Source organism: Hemicordylus capensis, chromosome 3 (assembly GCF_027244095.1).
Source record: "Hemicordylus capensis ecotype Gifberg chromosome 3, rHemCap1.1.pri, whole genome shotgun sequence".
Lineage (NCBI taxonomy): Eukaryota > Metazoa > Chordata > Lepidosauria > Squamata > Cordylidae > Hemicordylus > Hemicordylus capensis.
The window spans coordinates 186889266-186910432 of record NC_069659.1 but is presented as its reverse complement, the minus strand read 5'-3'; the positions used below and the strand labels follow the sequence as shown (position 1 = coordinate 186910432).

Below are 21167 nucleotides of genomic sequence, written 5' to 3'. Positions count from 1 at the left end.
GATAGTGCAAAATGGAATTGGGCCCAGAATCTCAAGTGAAGCATCACTACAGGAAGGTACTAACATTCTCAAAAGTGGAACAAGAAATAGAGCTATCTATGGGCAAGGCTTTGTCAGAATAAAAATATCCCTGAAAGCAAAAACTCAACAACTCAAAATAATTGGGATGCACTAGGAGGAGATGAAAAGCTGATTTGATATCACATTTACCAGACAGTGGCATAAAATGAAGCATATTTAACCAAGGCTAACTCGGGGGCTATAAAATCATTTACTGAGCTGCTTTTGGGGTAGGACAAAGGATGGATCAACCTAAATTCTTCATGGGGAAAATATCTAAAGGGGAAATCCTAAGACTGGGCAGAGGCAGGGACCTGTGGGCCCCCGAAATCCTACCAGACTCAACTTCTTTACAGCTCTGTGCATTTACTATGCTCTCCAAACCCTTGACGGAAATAAAATTATTGGCAGAGCAAGCAACCCTGGGTCCCATGTATGGAATGCAAAAACCCTAAGGGAAAACGAACCACAAGTAGCTAGTCATTGCTCAGGATATAAAGCCAGGTATCTACACAGAGCTTCCAACCACACCGGCATTGGTGCTCTTGTTTTGAGCAACCTTAACTGCCCCCGCACTGGGCTGCTCCTTGGGGAAACCATTCCTGCTACGCCAAGCAGCTACTGCCCAAAAGCAATTGGCTGCAGAGTGATTATGTCCACAGTGGGAACATGCATGCTTTAACATGCATTACACGTGAAAACATTTGCCCACAGAATTGAAGTCCCAACAGATAAGTTTCGATGATTCACAAGAAGTGGAATGCTCCCCCCACCCCCAGCCTTCTAATAAAGACCACTAGCAGAGTCTGTTGCCCAAAGATGTCTGCTATCAGAACACTTGCCTGAGCAAGCCCGATCCAAAGACCTTACGTCAAACCATAATTCATTGTCCTCATGGTCCCAAGGGAGGGCCTTGTTGACTGTGCTGCACATATGGAAATGCTTATCATGCTCCAGCCATGAGGTGTCCATGTAGGCATTATATTCACTGTGAATAATGTCCAGATATTTCACCAGGGACGGGCCCCACCATGGTTTTGCCTGAAGAACAACCACCATAAAAAATGGAGTACCCTTATAACCAGTTGACCCAATTCTTCTCAACTTCAGGTTGCTTGATCTGCTTGACCTACTTAGGGAGACTGACCAGCATCCCATCCTTGACCAGAAACAGCAAAGTGAACAAGTCAACATGTTAGGAACATCGGAACATAGGAAGCTGCCATATCCTGAGTCAGACCATTGGTCTATCTAGCCCAGTATTGTCTTCACAGTCTGGCAACAGCTTCTCCAAGGTTGCAGGCAGGAATCTCTCTCAGCCCTATCTTGGAGATGCTGCCAGGGGGGGAACTTGGGACCTTCTGCTCTTCCCAGAGTGGCTCTATCCCCTAAGGAGGGGAATCTCTTACAGTGCTCACACATCAAGTCTCCAATTCATATGCAACCAGGGTGGACCCTGCTTAGCTAAGGGGACAAGTCATGCTTGCTACCACAAGACCACCTCTCCTCTCCTAGAGTGTTCACTCCACCATATTTCCCCCCTCATGGCCTGTTGCAGATGACTCCCTTCAGGAGCAGCCACATCTAAAAAAGGATTGCATACAGAAGACCAACTATCCCAACTAACCCCCACAAATCGTGTGGTGACACAAATGGCCTCCATGCATGCATAGAAATTCAAACCAGGCCACAGCTAGCCTGGGCTGTCATTCAGGAGGCTGGTGGGTGGCTTGGAGGAGCCCACATTGCCTCCCCCCACTGCCACCAATTTCTCTGCCACCTCCACCGCCAGCCTCCTCTAAGGTACAGAGGACCCTTGTCTCCCCCCTGCCAGCCTTTAGGAGAGGGAATGCTCCCTTTACTTATATACCCACTTGATGAAGTTCCCTTTACAAGTATACCCCCGAACCAGCCTGTGAACCAATTCTTAGAACCGGGGCCGGGCTGGTTCAAACTCGGACTAGTCAAACCAGGCCAACTCATTTTGAACTGCAGTTCAAATCGAGCCAGGCTGGCTCACACATCTCGAATACAGAGGCTCACACATCATGAATACAGAGGGCATAGGTACAATCGTGACAGGCAAGGCAGCAAGAAAGATTTAGGGCACTGTTGTCTATGGGGCCAAAGAGATGATGGGGTAGTATTGAATTTCACATACTAATTTGAACTAACCAGCCCCAAAGTTGTCTGTTGGTCTCAAATAATAATTATAATCTTATCTGACAGTACAATTGATAATTCAAAGTAAAAGTGTCTGAGAAATAATTTTTAATTCAGAATAATATATTTCCATAGTTTAAGTTCAGCTAGGAATTTCAGAATGCGTCCATGGTTCTTGGAGTTCTTTTCTCTTTACTGTACCTCTTCTTCTATATAGCATTTGTACCTGGATAGGACATCTCTGACCCGTTGTTGTACATTATGCAGTACTCATCTTGGCACTGTAGATTGATTGCCTCTTCTGACACCATGTTGCATGACATTATGACATGGTGTCCTTTGTTGAGACTGCTATTGTATATTACCGTGTCATCTCTGTAGTCACTATAAATATTTATGCATGTCGGCTTCTGGACATTTTTCTCATACTCTGTGGCTATAACTCCGGCTTCAGTTAACTCTTTATTGATGGCCTAGTTCTGATATGACATTGGGAATGTTATTTTACTGTTGCTGAAGCAATCATGTTAGATATTCTCATGCACATTCATACATATTTCTGTGGGAAATCACTAAACCAGGGATTAATCTGGATTATCTGCTTGTCATCACATGAATATTTCAAGAGCACGATCTCAGTTCTTCGAATCAGTCAAAACATCCAAGGATTCAGAACTGGTGCAAGTAATAGCTCATATTATTTGTAAGTGTATGAAAGATCAGTGCGGCTATTTGATGTGTAACAGTATGATGTATCCACCTTTCCCTAGGGTAAAACCAGAATATTTCATGCCAGAACAACACCTTCATGTATCCCTGGCCTTTTACACACCACCTTCTTTATGAGTGAGTCAGTTATTGAAGCTATTCCCCACCACCCACTTCAAATCCATCCTGAATTTAAGTCCTCGGGAAATTGGCTGCTATTAATGAATTGGAACAGTAGGGAATAACAATTTTTAAAGTAATTTTAATACCACAAGCTAACCTGTGTAAGTAGCCACATGGTCTTATTAGTATTACTTCCCTGAATTGTCGTCATTGCCTACAGTTTTTACACTTATCGGTCATGTTCTGATTTAACTTATTCTGAAAGCTCATACATATCTTCCTGTATTACTTTTACAATGTTTAGAGCAATGAAACTCCAGGAAATGATCTTGTACCAAATTCCAAGAAACTCCAGGAAATGATCTTGTACCAGTACTGTTGAGAAACAAAAATGGTAATCATTGCTAGTATTATATACTCACACACACACCCTTAAGTTTATGGACGATATCTAGCAAGTATTTAATAGTTATTCAAACCACAAGCAGCTAGACACTAACAAAGAGAACCAATGTGGTGAAGTTGTCTCCAAGCTTACATTTTCTGCTGATGCATTAGGATTAAGACAATATGGTTCCCTCATTGCACACTGGTACAGTGGGTGACATCCTGTCTGAAGTTACTTGAGGCAGTCCTATCGAAATTTAGTACCCCCTGACAACACCCTAAGTAGTCTAACTGAGAGAATTAGTCATGTTGACTGCTGTCTGGAGGTGGGGAATGTAAAAGCAGCATTAAGTAAAGAATGCACTGTGATTCTCTTCATTTTTCTCAGCATTCAGTGGGTTTTGCCATCACAACTGAGTGTGTCTGGCAACTGGATGTGTCCTGTTGGAGACTGACTATGGCAGCTCTGTTTTCAGTGTGATGGTTTCTTCTGCCATCCCACTCTACAAGAGAAGATTTCTTTGCTTGTTCCTAAATCTTCTTATTTGGGGAAGTCATTGTTCAAGGAGAAAGAGGTTCCCATATTTTAATTAGATTCCAAAAATCACAGATACATACAACCAGTTCATTTTAAGTAAAGTGTGCCATCGAGTCGGTGTCGACTTCTGGCGCCCACAAAAAGCCCCGTGGTTGTCTTTGGTAGAATATAGGAGGGATTTACCATTGCCTCCTCCCATGCCGTATGAGATGATGCCTTTCAGCATCTTCCTGTATCACTGCTGCCCGAGCGGGTAGTCGAACCAGCAACCTCATGCTCGCTAGGCAAGTCATTTCCCGCTGCGCCATTAGGTGGCTTTCATTTTAAGTACCATCCATTATATATTTTGGAAAGTTGTGAGTGAGTTTGTGCAAAATAAAACCATATTTCCCAATAGCAAAATGTTGCATATACCAAATTTTTCGTTTATAGTCCTGCCACAGACTGGCAGGATGCACTACTTTTTACACCAGAAAATGTTGGGGTAAAGGTTTGTGTGTATGTGCGTATTTTAAAAAGAAATTATAAATATAATCAGAAGGTATTAACTGTTATTGCTCTCAACAGATTTTTATTACTCAATAATTAGATCAATAATTCAAAAACATAATGCCCAAGAGAAATAGAAGATTTTTCTCAGATTCAAATTCACTGTGATTAATGTTTACCATATATGGTAATTATTCAATTAAATGAATAATGTTTGAAGTTGACACCCTATAAATTTCAAGCTGTTCTTTTGCTTCCTTTTTGCAAGCACATTAATAAGAAATTATATGACAGCTATTTCCTTTCTTGAACTTTCCTAGCAGTGTCTACACAAAATGATTTTACAAGATCAACAATGTGCCGCACCTGTGTCCTGGGGTGTAATTTGATAAGGGGAAAGCAAAGGGCAAATATGCAGAGAACAGACAAACAGATGAGGAAACCAGGAGATTCAAGGCAAAGGAAGCAAAAGCAAACGGGTTTAAAGCCTAGCCAAGGCCTTTTAAACAACAGCTGCTGGCCAGACTGACAGTGGCATTTTCCTGTGTCCTACTACAGGCATACCTCATTATTCACATGGATTCCATTCCTCACCTACAGTCGCGAGTAACAAAACCACGAATAATGAGTCATTTTGCCTATGGGAATTGTGGGGTTAAGTTCCCGGAGGGTTGAAAATCATGGGGGAAATGGCCCCAAAACATTTAAAAGGGCGAAATAAAGTGCCCTATCATGCTCTGCAGGCCTCCAGCTATCCAGCAATGCCCCCCCAGAAGTCCAAATTCTTCCATTTTCCCATGATTTTTCACAGGAAAAAATGGCTCCATTTTTCCATTTTAATGGGGAAGTCATACTTCCCCATTGTCTACAGATATCAAATTTTGCATACACAATCCTACCACCAAAATTAGATGAATGCATTACTTTTTACATTGGAATAGGCTGGGTGAATGGTTTAAAAATGATATTTTCTTTAGAAGAAATGCTGAATATAATATTTACATTTTAACTTATTGTTCTCAACAGAGAACACTCAATACACTCAATCTAACACTCAGTACTCAGATCAATAATTCAAAAACCACATCATGCCCAAGAGAAGATCTTTCTCAGATTCAAATTTACTATGAGTCAAATTTAATACGTATGATAATTATTCATTCAAATGAATAATGTTTGAAGTTCAAATCCTACAACTTTCAAGCTGTTCTTTCACTTCTCTTGCAAGCACATTAATAAAAAAAATTCTAGCAGTGTAATCTACACAAAATGGCTTTTCCCTGTCAAATGACTGCCAGATATGTCTCTGATAAAGTTCAGATATGCTTCAAGATCTCTCTAGATGACCTCTCAGATTGGGTAGGTTCATATGGGGAGAGGTGGACTTTTAGGTATTTTGATATATGCAAAATGTGATATATGCAGAACATGAACTGAACTGGCCTCAAAAAAGGCAGCTGGTCCGAGTTTGAATCAAACCATGACTGGTTCAACCCAGTTCAATGGTTCGAGGGGCTATGCTTGTAAAGGGGAATCCGGTGAGAATTCCCCCTTATTAGCAAAGATGAATCTTGCCTTTAAAAGGCTTCTAAGGGCAGCCAGGTGGAAGAGCGGCAAGAGGGCATCTTACCAGAGGTGGTGGCTCCTCTAAACCCCATCACCCTCTAAACCCCGGCACAACCAGCAGTGTGGCCTTCATCATGGCGGTGAGGTTCTGGCCTCTGCACATGTGCGAATGTGCAGAGGCCATGTGCATGACCATGTAAATTTTCATGGTCTAGAACCATCCCTGCACACACAGAGGTCACACAAATGGTCTCTGCACATGCATGGAGGCCAAAACCACATTGGCTGCACTGCTGAGGGGAGCACTAGGGTTTAAAGGATCTGCCGCCATCAATAAGGTGCCCTCTCGCTGTCCCCCCACCCCACCGGCCACACTCAGAAGTCTTTTCAGGGCAGGATTTCCCTTTGCTTGTAAAGGGGAACCTTCAATGGAGGAGTCCAGAAAAATATTAGAGGCCAGTGCAGCTGCAACAGCAAGGATGTCACACGGTCCAAAGGAACAGGCCCAATTGGCAGTCTAGCTTCAGCATTCTGTGCTAACTGAAGTTTCCAGATGCTTTTCAAGGTCAGCCCCCCATAGAGTGCAGTACAGTAGGCCCGTCTTAGTAGGCATGACTAAAGCTTGGCTAGATCAGATTACTCAAGGAAGAGATACAGTTGATGCACCAGCCTAAGCTGGGCAAAGGAGCTTGAACATCCACAACCTGAACATCCTGTAGTAAAGCTAAAGAGCACACTCAAACTGTGAACCTAATTTTTCAGGGGAAATCCAACCCACGGGAAATCCAACCCACATCTGAAACAGTCTGAAGCCCCATTCTCTGACTGGCATTTGACTGACCAGGAGCACTTCTGTCTTGTCTGGATTACGCTTGGATTTGTTGCCTACAAACAGTCCTTTGCTGATTCCAGGTGCTAATTCAGAACTTCACAGACCAGACTGAAAGGAGAGAGAGGTCTGCATGTCATCAGCATACTGGAGAGGAGAGCTGGTCTTCTAGCAAGCATGACTTGTCCCCTTAGCTAAGCAGGGTCTGCCCTGGTTGCATATGAATGGGAGACTTGATGTGTGAACACTGTAAGATATTCCCCTCAGGGGATGAAGCTGCTCTGGGAAGAGCAGAAAGTTCCAGGTTCCCTCCCTGGCAGCATCTCCAAGATAGGGCTGAGAGAGATTCCTGCCTGCAACCTTGGAGAAGCCGCTGCCAGTCTTTGTAGACAATACTGAGCTAGATGGACCTATGGTCTGACTCAGTATATGGCAGCTTCCTATGTTCCTATGAAAATGAATTCCAAATTTCCAGATGATCTACCTCCGTAGTTTCATGGAGATGTTGACCAATGTAGGGGACAAGATTGAACCTTGTAGGACATCATAAGGCAATTGCCATGGCACTGAACAGACTCCCCCAGCACCAGCACCTGAAACCTACCTTCCAGAAATGGCTAGAACCATTGTAACATGGTGCCTATAATCCCCATTGCAAAAGGACATATCTAATCAGTTGCTAGCTATGCAATGTGTTTATTGACTAAAGGCCCTCAAATAGTTTTGAGTTCTGCCTTTTTAAAACATGACCAGACAATTCAGAAAGATGGATATAATCAAACCCACTTCCAGTCAACCATAACACTGCTCTCATAGAAGACATGTGGTACATTCACAAACGTAGGCTCCACTCCTATGCATACTTATTGGGAATAAGCTCCATTCAATGCAGTGAGACTTACTTTGCACTCAGAGTAAATGTATGTAGGGTTGAACTGTGAAGTTTGCTGCTGATTATATGAATGAATGACACTGCCTTGTATTGCATCAGACCAATTAACCATATGGCCCAGTATTAACTACTCTGACTGGCAGTGGCTGTCCAATGTCCCAAACAGAGATTCCTGAACTTTCCTAGCTTTACTTCCTGAGATGTTTTTAAATGAAGATACCAGAGTTTGGGACCTTCTGAATCTGGGATTTTCTAAATGAAGAACATGTGCTCTCCCACTGAACTGCAGACCCTTACTCATATTCAAAGAATAATAGATGAAACAAAGAGACAAGGAATAAACGTTTCCCCTCACTAGTTTGTCTAACAAGGAAAAGCAAATTGTATAGGCTATTGATTATTCTTAATGACCCACTGTCTGTCCAGGGAAAGAAGGCATAATAAATGTAGCAAGCACACTGACCTATTGACCACAAACACTTGATCAAAGGGAAGGAGCAGATTATTGAGTCCATCAAATTGGAGACTGCTTTGGAGGAAATCAGGTAGAACAAAGAAATGGCTTTGTGGTACAGCAGAAATAGCCTCTCTGAAGGCCACACACACACACACTGCCATAAGCATATGTCCTTTTCTACCATGGGGGGTTTTGTGCTTGGAAAAGACATTAGAACACTGCAGGCACCAGAGGTTACTAAGCTCATGAGGCAACTCATGACCTTAGTTGTGGGGCTGAGGAGAAGGCAGGAACTTACTTGCCTTCCCCCCACATGAACCGCTGCCCTCTTAGGCTCTGCTACACCATGCACCCACATGGTCAGTGTGGCGACGGAGTTCCAAGCTGTGGTTGGGAGGAGGAAGTCCTCCCACATCCCAGAGTGCACCACACAAGTGGCTGATCTTTCTGCCTAAAATGGCGGTGCGCCAGGGCCCAGCTTACCTGGTGGCAATCACACACACACAATTGCCTGCCAAGGTAGAATGAACAATCTGTTTGTAGCACCGCAGTAAAAAGCCGGGTAGAGAAGCTGGGCTTTGCAGGTCTGGAGTGCTGGGACAAGAGGGCGTCTGGTGCTCCATATTATACAAGTTGCCCGGGTAACCCATGAGTACAAGGTGTACCTTTCAGGGGTTTTGCTCTCCTGTGGCCCTTCCCCCCACCCCCCGGGTTGTCCTCAGTGGATATGGGAAACAATCTTCTTGTGTCTGACTTTATATGCATATGGAAAATGTTGGTCTCTCTCTCCCCCAATCTTCTTCTTTAAGCTAGCACACCCAGTGTTTTCAGCCTTCCATCCCAAGCCCTGTCTTCAGGTGTTGCTTTTAAAGTTTTCCCATTTGTCAGTCTTCAGAAAAGCTGGCTAACAAATATTTCAGCGTCCTGCCTTCCTGTTTTGCTTTTGGAGAAATGGCTTTCCCTCCTTAAGTCTATTCAGGTGTCATTTGAAGTTCAGGCGCTCTATAATTTAGCTATATTGCCCCTGTCAAATGACAATTAAAGATTCCATAATATTGAACATGAAAATTATATAATCAGTAGTGTGAATCAATAATGTGGCCTTAGTTATAAATGTTCATGGAATTGGTTGTGGTTATGAATTTAATTACAGCTGCTTTATAATGATGTGATTTCATTATAGTCCCAGAATAAATAATGTATGTTATCACACATTTGCTAAGCCAAACAATCCTTCTTGTTGGATTCTAGATATCGGAACCAAGAGGAAAGTTTGCCGGTAGGGCTGTAAGAGTGTCCCTAGAAGGCTGGATGCCACACTTCCCATCCCTGTCTATATTTATGTTCAAATAATTTATTTAAAGAACATTGCTGGTGCAATCTTTATAGCTTCCCACATTTTGTTTCACAAATTTCAGCCTACACTGCAGACGGTGCAATTCATTTGCTAAATGTAATTTCCATCTCTGCATACTAATCGATTTCTCAACAAACACCTGCTATCAGTTATGATAATAAAACTGCCATTCTAAATTGAAAAGGGGCCAAATGGAGCTTCCTAAGGAAATGACTTAAGTGTCTTTCAATGCTGCTAATGCAGTAATGCTTCTGTAGTGCCAACATTTTTTCCAAGCATTTGCATTTTATATCATTTTGTTCTATTCCATCCTTGTCTAAACATAACCCACGGCTGAGAAACAATCTACAGGGAAAATCTTATTCGAGAAGACGTTGGCTAGATAAAAGTTCTAGTGCTTGAGGGGGTAGGAAAGCCAGTGTAAAAAGGGAAGGAAGTATTGACCTAGACCTGTGGGTTGTGCTGATATATATATATATATATATATTCAGTTCTAATTGAAACTGAAAACAGTAGGCTTGATTTTTCCATTGTGGATCCTTGAGTGTTTTGCCAATATAAAGAAAGCGTCCACAATATCGAGAAACTTTGGCCACCCTTAATGGTGGTGGAAGGGTTAAATTTGTGTTTTTCTTTTTTAATTAATATTACAATAAGGGTAAAACTTATAGTTGGTATCACGAATAGAGGTGCACGGGAAGTCAACTTGTAATTGTGTTTATTATGATTGTTATGGTTATTATTATTGTCAAAAGTTAATAAAAATTTGAAATGGAAAAAAGAAACTTTGGCCACCCAGATAGGAGTTTGAACTTGTGTTTCTTGCAACAGCTCTTTCCTAATCAACGAAGTAAACTGCTTTTGAAACTCGGTACATGGGGGTCTGTAGTAGAGACGGGAGGGGAGGGGAGGAGTGGGGAGAGTTGTAAACCACCCAGAGATGCAAACGAGGAATGACAAATGAATGGGCATGTTATACATAGTTAGCAGTGGCCAATATCCTGATTAACAAAGTGTGAGTGCTACATGAGAAGTGCCAGGTGCTGCTACTGAGTTCCAGATTAACACAGCACCGATCATAGATTGGGAAATTTTTTGATAACATCCCCTGGAAGCCCCCTACACCACATGAAAATATGTTCCCGAGGGTTGCATGAACAGAGATTACTTCTGGTGAAAGTGGAGGTTGTCAAAATAACACATTTTGACAACCTCCACTTTCACCAGAAGTAATCTCTGTTCATGCAGCCCTTGGGAACATATTTTCATGTGGTGTAGGGGGCTTCCAGGGGATGTTATCAAAAAATTTCCCAATCTATGATCGGTCCACCAACACGGCCCACATGAACAGTGCTGCATTAGTCGAATCCATAGGCAATACCAGCATTTCTCACAAAGCTCTTGCACTTCATTAGTTAGGATGTTGGTCTCTGAAAACCATGTGCACTTGGGTAGTCACAATGTCGGTCAACCATTGTGGTATATGAACATAAAAAACAAAGCAAAAGAGGACTTTCTGTTACATGCTTTCTTGTTTTTGATTCCAAACACTGTCCATTTGACCTTGGAAGTGTTCTCTGCAAATGTCAACTTTTATCGCTCCAGGAAACCTGTATTTACCTGCTAATATGAGGTGGTAGTAATAGTATCCCTAACTTACCCAGTGTGCTGTACATCGTGGAAATGTGACCAAACAAAAATAGGGGGAAAGGTGAAGCCATCTAAGACGCAGTTAGTAGAAATTATGAACCACTGTTATTTGGGGTTCTAAACCAGCTGAAAGTTTTATCTGTGTTAATATATCTGAACAGAGCAATTCCCTATTGTTCAATTTGGAAGGTTTACACATTCATTACATTGTGCTAAGCCAGGGAAATCAGACTGAACCATTTACGTTTAACCATATTGGCACCAAACACACAGAAATCTGTGTTGGGAATGAGTCTCTTTAAAATAGCTATTGGATGACTCAGGGTGGTTTTGAGTGCAGAGGAATGTAGACTAAGCTTTAACCTATGGTGGTATTCAAAATATTGCTAATTATGATGAGAGGAGCAAAATTCTAAATCAGTCTTCACACAAAAAAACCTCTTTGCTTTCATTTGTGTTAGGAAGGAGCATGATAATTTTCTGAGGGACATTTTATGATTAATTTTATAATCTTAACTATGGAATTAACAGAGTTAGGAAGGCTTTTCCTTCTTATATGGGTAGTGCCGGGAGAAGATTAAGGTGTTGCTATAACTGGAGGTGGAAAATCTGGAGGGAAGGAAAAGCAGAGGACAAAGACTTTTAAGTGTCTTCAAAGACATGTTACATTTTTCATATACTGAAGTAACTAGGCTGTAGGAAAAAAGTATGCAGGAGTGTCCTTTTTGCTACATTAATACTGATCAGGCAGCACTTCAGAGGATGTGGATCAAGCTTTTATAGAATGTATGAAGCAGTGCTTAGCAGACTGCCATCCACTTGACAAGTGTGATGGGTTGATTTGGGTTGGGGAGGATTTTTCGTCAGGTTGTATCAGCTGCTGCTCAAAGGAGTTGGCATTGGCCAACTATCTGTTTGTCTTGCTAATTTTATCTATTATCCCCATGGACATCAAGGCCAAACTGTGGTTAAGGAAACTTAACGATCATCTGGCACTATATCTTAACTGACAAACCATGGTTTCTGCTGTCAGACCTGGTGTGCACAAAGCTTGAGCATGCACAAAGAGTGCCTGGCAGTGGGGGAATCCCCCGATGCACCGCATTCCTGGGGCAGTACATTGTGGGATGTAGGGGTGGGCACAAACCGTTCAAAGTCGAACTGGTTCACATTGAACTGGGTCAGTTCAGCAGCTCAATTGCAAATCAAACTCGGGCCAGTTTGTTTATTTATTATTTTTATTTATTTATTTTTACATTTTATATCCCGCTCTTCCTCCAAGGAGCCCAGAGCAGTGTACTACATACTTACGTTTCTCCTCACAACAACCCTGTGATGTAGGTTAGGCTGAGAGAGAAGTGACTGGCCCAGAGTCACCCAGCAAGTATCATGGATGAATGGGGATTTGAACTCAGGTCTTCCCAGTCCTAGTCCAGCACTCTAACCACTACACCACGCTGGCTGTGTTAGGCTGTGTTAAATCACGCTTTGATTTAGTCCACAATCAAATCAGATCAAGCCCAGTTTGATGTGAACTGGTTCAACTTCGAAGAGCGGTGGCAGGGGAGTGGCGAGAAAAGCTGATAAAGATTCTTAACACTTGCTAGCACTCCCCCCCCCCCGTACAACTCAATTTTTAAACAGGCCACCTGCGCAGTGGTGGCCTCTGTGGATGTCTGGAGACCAGAACTTGTCTGGATGTCTGGAGACCAGAACTGCTGCCTTGCAGGTGGCCTGTTTAAATGGATTTCTGGAGGCAATTGGGATGGATGGGGGGTGGGGGTGGGGGGTGACAAGCTGTAAGAACCTTAAACAATCTTTCTCACTACTCCCCTGCCACCCAGATTCCCATTTACAAGTATTGCCGCCGAGCCACTTCAATTGAACAAACTATCTGCACTATACAATACTTCAATTGAACAGTTCAATTTGAATTTGATTTGAATTCGAACTGAACTGCATTTTTGAGTTCCTTAGTGGGATGCTGGAGAACATCCTCCTCCAGCTCCCAGCTCTGCCACTTGCCACAGTGCCAATTGTGTGTCAGGCAAGCGGCAGAGATTAGGTAGGCTGCGAGGTCGTGAGAACAACCTGAGTGTTTTGATGAAGGCCAAGCAGATAAACCATGTTTTGCCTAGTGTATATTTGAAACCTCAAATCAGATGTTGGGTATTCAACCATGTTCAGCACAAAAAAACATTTTGTTGTGATCCCTAAATTGAGCTCTGTTATGATGTACTTTGGGGCTTCTGTGCTCTGCTGATGTGCTATAAATAGGCTGATGTGAAAGAATTTCAGTGGAGGTGGTTGGATCAGGTCATCTTAATGTGCCTCTTACAATGTTATAATTCTACCAGTGAAGATTCATTCCCAGAAGAGCAACCAGTATAATTTCTCTAATGAGAGCAGCTACAACTCAGAGGTGTCTGATTTGTTCTGGCTGAAACCAGCATGTAATCTGTTGTATGTAGCTCAGTTGTATTAATCACTGGAATGTTCTCCTTTTCTCAGCTTTGGCTGCTCAAGCTTATGCACTTAAGGAAGAGAATGACAGTCTCCGATGGCAACTGGATGCCTACCGGAATGAGGTGGAACTCCTAAAACAAGAGAAAGGACAGCTCTTTCGAACTGAAGAAAGCATCACAAAGGACCAACAGCTGCAGTTCCTGAAGCAAACGTTACAAGGCATGCAGCAGGTAGCACAATCCAAATTGTAACAACACATGCTGGATCTTAATAGGTGAAGAAGTATGAATAACCTAAGACTCAAGTTGCATACTGCTGTTGAAGGAAAACAGCTCCACAGCAACTACTGCTTGAGATTCTGTGAGGGGGCCCAAAGGAAAGAAGTATTTTGATTTTAGTTGGGGTCAGTTCTGTTGACGGAAGGGTGCCATAGCTCAGTGACAGAACACATGTTTGGCACACAGAAGGTTCCATGTTCACTCCTTAGTATTCCCAATTACAGTATCTCAGGTACGAAGAGTGGGAACAGCTTTTGCACTTCAAACATGATTTAAGTTTTTCATTGCACATTAGAGTCTAGCCCGAGTTATCTCACACCATAGAGGCTCAGGGGAAGTGGTGTAACATCAGAGACAGGAGAAACCTGAAGATCGGCTGCTAGTGAGTGAAAAATGGGTCAAAATCTATTTTAAAACGTTTTAAACTATGACATATGCATGGGCAGGCTGGCAGATAGAGAGCAGAAGATGGGCTTCCCGCCTCCCCCAGCCGCGATCGCTTAAAAAAACCAAATAGAGCAAACTCTCACTGCCATGTGGAGCTCTGGGAAGGGGTCAGAAAAGGGGTCAGAGAAGTCTGATCTGGCTGGCCAAGTTCAGGTTTGGACTCCCTCTGGACCATGTCCAATTTTACCCATCCAATTTTGCACAGGCCTAGTGCTTAGTCTTGCTGTAGGGGGAAATAACGGTGCTGTTTGTGGTGGTGGTGGTGGTGGTGGTGGAGGAGGAGGAGGACGAGGAAGAGGATTGCTTGCATTTTATTATTTGAATAAAATTTGCATTTTATTATTTTATTATTTGAACTGGATATGAGTTTTCAAGTTCTAGATATCAAGAATATGCAACCACAAATTTAATTTAAAAACAATGGGAATTTTTTCAGGAGACTTAAGAGCAATGTCCAGGAAACGGAGTAGCCTTGTACATGTTCTTGGGAGGGTGGTTCTCTCATGTTTTTAAGGATTACATGAATGCTGGCACTGGAGAGGCACGGCGGGGAGCACTCAGACTTTAAAAGCGGGGAAATGAATGAAAACTTTAAAAAAAAATAAGAAAACTTTCCCAAATTTTAGAAAATTGCTCAAGTGTGAGGGTGTGTATCACTAGTAAATAAAGATTACAGATACATTAGCCAATAGATGTCCCAAACAATTGTGTATATGCATTCTGAATGGCAATTTCAAGTGCAATGCATGGGCTTAGAAGTAAACTTTCTGAGCAACAAAATATTGAGGCTTGAGTGTAGGCCAAAATCCTAGCTAGGCTAAAGACATTTTAATTCCTCTGCAACTAGTGTCCAGAGAGAAAGATGCTTGGATCCACAGAAGCAACTGAGTAAAGGCTGCATATTCCCCATATCTTCTGGAAAAGCCCTGTATCTGAGAGAGAAATCTGTCAGGGAAAATGGGTGCATTTTCTCTGCTGAAAAATTGATGTAAATAATACAACACTGATATATTTTCAAATTACTATCACCATCTCTTTTATCTGGTTTTTCCAGGATTCTTTTCCACTTTTACAGGAGTCAGAAATAAAAAAGTGAATTATTCTTTTTTCACTTCTCAATATCCAGCACCTTATGGATAGCAGTAGCAATCCTGCAGTTGATATTGTCTGAAAATGAAAATCCATTCAGCTTAATGGCAGTTCAGGCATTGCACTTACACGTTCCTGAGATAATTCTTCCTATAAAGCTATGTTACAGTTTAATTTCATACCCAGTATGAGGTCTCTAACAAACAAATGGAAATAATGTCCTGTAGCCATGGCAACAAATGAGATATGCTTTACCTGATCTTGATGGAATTGGATTATAAAACTATAGCATTTTAGCACTAAAAGAAGCCGACTAAACTTGTCCATTCCCTTGGCCTTAAAAATAGTCATGTATTTCATCATCCTTACATCTAAATTAGGGGTATTCACATCTAAACCAACCATGATAGAATGTTTGTCAAACCCACATTTAAACCTTTTCAGCTACTAGCCAGCACACAATTGCCCACATGTAGGCCTCACTGAAAAGAATGGATATTATATACAGATAACTGCTGTTATGGAAGAGGGATTAAGGCAGTGCACAAATGTTCCTGCCCTGGGCATAGTTGCCTGGGAGGACATGCTTGTGCAGGGCTGTTGATGAAAAATAGATTATGTCCTCAGACACATTCCTGCTCCTTGTTTCCTTCATTGGATAAGATGGAACATAGAACAGGGTCTGAGGTTCAATCTTGCCATGTCCCTAAAGGGTAGGAATTTAGCCTTCCTCCTGCCTTGCATTCCAGAGAAGGGGTGCACCATTCTATCTGTGCCCTGGGCACAAAAATGTAAAGCTGTGATTCTGATAATACGAGATAATTCGCATAACTGTTACTGCAAGAGAGGATGTTGCTGGCATTTTTCATTAGCTGTGTCCTTGGTATCTCCTTCCAGAAGTGCTTGCTCAGTGCAGGGAGACGTTTGTCCAAGATAGTCTTACCATCATGTCAGCTATAGCTTCTAGATTTACAACCTGTAAATATAATGGGATTTTCTATTTCATAATGCTCATGACTAATAGTTGCATTCGACCCCTTTTTAAAGGGAAGCCAATCTAAAAGAGATAGTGGTGGTATGGGGTGAAGAATAAGGTAGTTTGTGAATGATTTAGCATCAGATTCCCCACGTACTTGTGGTGCGCTACGGGTGAGAGGTGGCCCCCTTCCGGCCATGCTCCATTCCTGAAGCAGACGGCTCTCTGCACCGAGCCAGATGGCCTGGCTATCTGAGACCAATCAAGGCTCCATGGCGCTGCAGTATCATTACATTTAGGGGGGATTCTGACTTAGAGGTGTTCAGTCATAGTCCCACAGATGGTAGCTTTGCCCCATTACCAGTTGCAGGGGAGCAACAGCAGGAGAGAGAGGGCATGCACATACCTCTTGCCTGTGGGCTCCCCAGAGGCATCTGGTGGGCCACTGTGTGAAACAGGATGCTGGGCTAGATGGGCCTTGGGCCTGATCCAGCAGGGCTGTTCTTATGTTCTTATCAGGGAATGGGGTTGAGGAGCCTTTTACAGTGGCTCTGCTTCTGTCTGACAGGTAGATTCTGGAAGGTGGGACTGGGGGCCTTCTAATCAGCGGTGTTAACAGTGCCTTGGCCACTGACTTTGTTTTTATCACATTTATATACCACCCCATATAAAATATCTGGGTGGTTTAAAAACTAAAATCACAAGCAGCAATTAAAACAGCAAATCATATAAAACAATTTAAAATAACTATTAATAAATTATGAAATAAATGCTTAATAAAATTGGTGTGTTTTCAGATGTTGCTTAAAAACAACCAGGGGAAACTCTAGTTTTGCTTGGGAGTGTGTTCCAGAGCCCTGGGGCAACCCTAGAGAAAGGGATGTAGCTGGTGTATCAGTCAAAGCTGATAAAAAACACTCCTGGCCAATGCCTCAACCTGAGATATTAGGGAGAGGTTTGTATCCAGAAATACTTCCAGACCATACCTGTTCCTTCTGGGGGAGTGTAACAACATCCAATACAGGCAGATCTAAGTTCTGACCTCCAACACTGAGTACCTTCGTCTTGTTTGGATTCAGCTTCAGTTTGTTCTCCTTCATCCAGCCCATTACTGCCTCAAGGCAGGCATTTAGGGCTGTTAATCCATTTCTTGATGAAGTTGATATGGAGAAATGGTTTTGGGTGTCATCAACATATTGATAACACCAAATCTCCTGATAATCTCTCCCAGTGATTTCTTTCTTGGCGATGCTAAAAAGCATTGGAGATAGAATGGATCCCTGTGGGACTCATGCAGTAGCTCTCACTTTGAAGAGCAACAGTCTCCAAGTGACAGTATCTGAAATCTACCTTAGAGGTAGGATCAAAATCACAGCAAAGCAGTGCCTCCCACTCTCAACCCCCTCAGGTGGTCCAGACAGATACCATAGTTGATGGTATCAAAAGCCACCAAGAGATGGGTCATATGGTATCCTGCTGGGTTTTTTCTTGTCCCCTCTGCTTTTAACGTCTACATGAAACTGTTGGAAGAGTTGTTAAGAGGTTTGGTGTGGGGTGTCATCAGTATGTGAATGGCACCCAGTTGTGTACCTCATTACCGGAAAGGAGAGCTGGTCTTGTGGTAGCAAGCATGACTTGTCCCCTTAGCTAAGCAGGGTCTGCCCTGCTTGCATATGAAAGGGAGACTAGAAGTGTGAGCACTGTAAGATATTCCCCTTAGGGGATGGAGCCGCTCTGGGAAGAGCATCTAGATTCCAAGTTCCCTCCCTGGCTTCTCCAAGATAGGGCTGAGAGAGACTCCTGCCTGCAACCTTGGAAAGCCATTGCCAGTTTGTGAAAACAATACTGAGCTGGATAGACCAATGGTCTGACTCAGTATATGGCAGCTTCTTATGTTCTTATGTTACCACCTCCAGCTTGAAGGGCTGTGGATGTATTGAATTGGTGCCTAGAGTTCGTAATGGGCTGGATAAGGATGAGCAAGCTGAAATTAAATCTGGAGAAGACAAAGGCCCTCCTGGTCAAGAGAAGTGCAGTTCTGATAATAGTACAGCCTTGAAAGATCCGGTTCACAGTTTGAGAGTCCTGTCGGACCCAGCTTTGCTAATAGATGAGCAGGTCACTGCTGTAGGCCATGTGACATTGGTACAAGTTCTTCTGATGTGCCAACTACGCCAACTACGCTTGTTTCTGGTGAAAGTGGACCTGTCCATGGTCATCGATGACCTTGCCTCCTCTGTTGAAGTAGTGCAGCATTCTGTATGTGGGCCTGCCCTTGAAGACCCTTCAAAAGCTTTCAGTTGGTAAAGAATGCAGCAGCAAAAGTTATGTCGGGTGCTAAGCTGTCTGATCACATTACACCAATATAACACCAGTTGCACTGGTTGAAAGTAGGTTTCTGGGCAAAATTCAAGGTGCTGATTATTACCTTTATAGCCCTAAACAGCTTTAGACCAAGTTACCTGAAAAACGTTTTTTCCTATATCAGTCTGCCTGGCCTATAAGATCTTGTTAAGATGCTTCTCTTTGCATTTTCTCGCCCTCAGAGATGCAGTGGGTAAAGACTCGGGAGTGGGCCTTCTACCTTATAGAATTTCCTGTTTAGCATTTTCTTTGCTTTCTTTTAGATGCAGACTGAGCACTACTCTGCTTATGGAGGCTTTTAAAATAGTTTTTGGTTCTCCACTTATAGGGTTGATTGTTGCTCTCCTCTGGTTTGGTTTTATGGTTGCTGCTTTTTATTGTTTTTAATGATATTGTATTATAATTTAAAGGTATTATTATTATTATTATTATTATTATTATTATTATTATTTCTTGTTTACACATTCAGACAGGTGTTATTGACTGGTTTGTTTTATCCAGACATCGAGTCCTTCCCAAGGACCTGGGATGCCAGAATTTTATTGTCAATTTTTATAAATATCGTCGCAGAATATAGGTTGTTCCCAGTAAAGCTGCTTTTTGTAATTGGCTGATGGTGATTTCTGTGGCCCCTATGGTGTTGAGGTGCTCTTCAAGGTCTTTTGGAACTGCACCCAGGGTGCCAATGACCACTGGGATTATTTGGGTCTTTTTCTGCCACAGCCTTTCAATTTCAATTTGTAGATCTTTGTATTTGGTGATTTTTTCTATTTCTTTTTCTTCTATTCTGCTATCCCCTGGTATTGCTATGTCGATTATTTTGACTTGTTTTTCTTTCTTCTTGACTACAGTTATATCTGGTGTATTGTGTGGCAGATGTTTGTCTGTTTGTAGTCGGAAGTCCCATAATATTTTTACATCTTCATTTTCTTCAACTTTTTCAGTTTTATGGTCCCACCAATGTTTGGCTACAGGTAGCTTGTATTTTTTGCAGATGTTCCAGTGCATTATCCCTGCTACCTTGTCATGCCTTTGTCTGTAGTCAGTCTGTGTGATCTTTTTACAACAGCTGATTAGGTGGTCCATGGTTTCATCTGCTTCTTTACAAAGGTGGCACTTGCTGTTTGTGGTGGTTCTTAGTGCCTGTTCTTGTGCAGCCAGTATTAAACCCTCTGTTTCTTTCTTCAAGTTGCCATTCTTAAGCCATTGCCAGGTCTTGGTGATGTCTGTTTTTCCACTTATATTGTGCAAATATTGACCATGCAGGGGCTTATTTTTCCATTTTTATGCTCGGTTCTTGACTTGTTCTTTTTTGTAGGCCTGCTTTGTTTCATTGGTGTTGAATAGTTTCGCATTATTGACCATTTGAAGTGCATCTTCTTCACTGTCCTTTATATATTCTTCAAGGCCTCTTTTCTCCTCCTCTACTGTTTGATGGACTTGCAGCATTCCTCTTCCACCTGAGCTGCGAGGGAGGTATAGCCTATCAACATCACTGCGGGGGTGCAGAGCATGATTGATGGTCATGATTTTCCTGATCTTACGATCGAGCGTCTCTAGCTCTGCCTGGCTCCAGTCTATTATTCCTGCAGTGTATCTGATAACAGGTATAGCCCAGGTGTTTATGGCTTGTATGGTGTTCCCGCCATTCAGTTTGGACTTGAGGATTTTTCTAACTCTCCTGATGTATTCACTTCCAGTTTTTCTTTTAACTTCAGTGTGTGCGGTGTTATCAGCCTGGAGAATGCCCAAGTATTTGTAAGGTTCTTTCTCTCCCAAGTTCTTGATCTTGCTTCCATTGGGCAGTTCTATTCCTTCTGTTTTTGTTATTTTCCCTCTGTTCATTATTAATGCAGCACACTTGTCTAGTCCAAACTCCATTGCTATATCGCTACTGAATATATGGACAGTGTTTAGCAGTGATTCGATTTCTGACTGGGACTTTCCATACAACTTCAGATCGTCCATGTACAGCAGATGGTTGATTTCATTTGATGTTTTAGATGTTTGGTATCCGAGGCCTGTTTTGTTTAGTATTTGTGAAAGTGGGGTCATGGCGATTACAAACAACAGAGGGGATAGTGAGTCCCCTTGGAAAATGCCTCTTTTAATGCTGACCTGTCCAAGTGTCTCACCATTGATTATTAACTGTGTACTCCACATGCTCATTGCTTTTTTAATAAATATCTGAATGTTTTTGCTGACACCAGTTGTTTCTAAACATTTTAGTATCCATGTGTGAGGCAATGAATCGAAGGCTTTCTTGTAGTCCATCCATGCAACACTTAGATTGGTTTTTCTTCTCTTGCAATTTTCTAAAATCATTTT

The 21167-nt window shown here is 42.3% G+C and overlaps 1 protein-coding gene across 15 annotated transcripts in view; it reads left to right on the top strand.

Moving 5' to 3' along the window:
• ENOX1 (ecto-NOX disulfide-thiol exchanger 1) overlaps nt 1-21167 on the top strand; it is a 577422-nt gene that overhangs the window by 474936 nt on the left and 81319 nt on the right. For all 15 annotated transcript variants that reach the window (XM_053307424.1, XM_053307429.1, XM_053307433.1 and 12 more), the window contains one exon: nt 13731-13915. In XM_053307424.1, coding sequence (XP_053163399.1) covers nt 13731-13915 — 185 coding nt within the window. The remainder of the gene's footprint in view (nt 1-13730; nt 13916-21167) is intronic.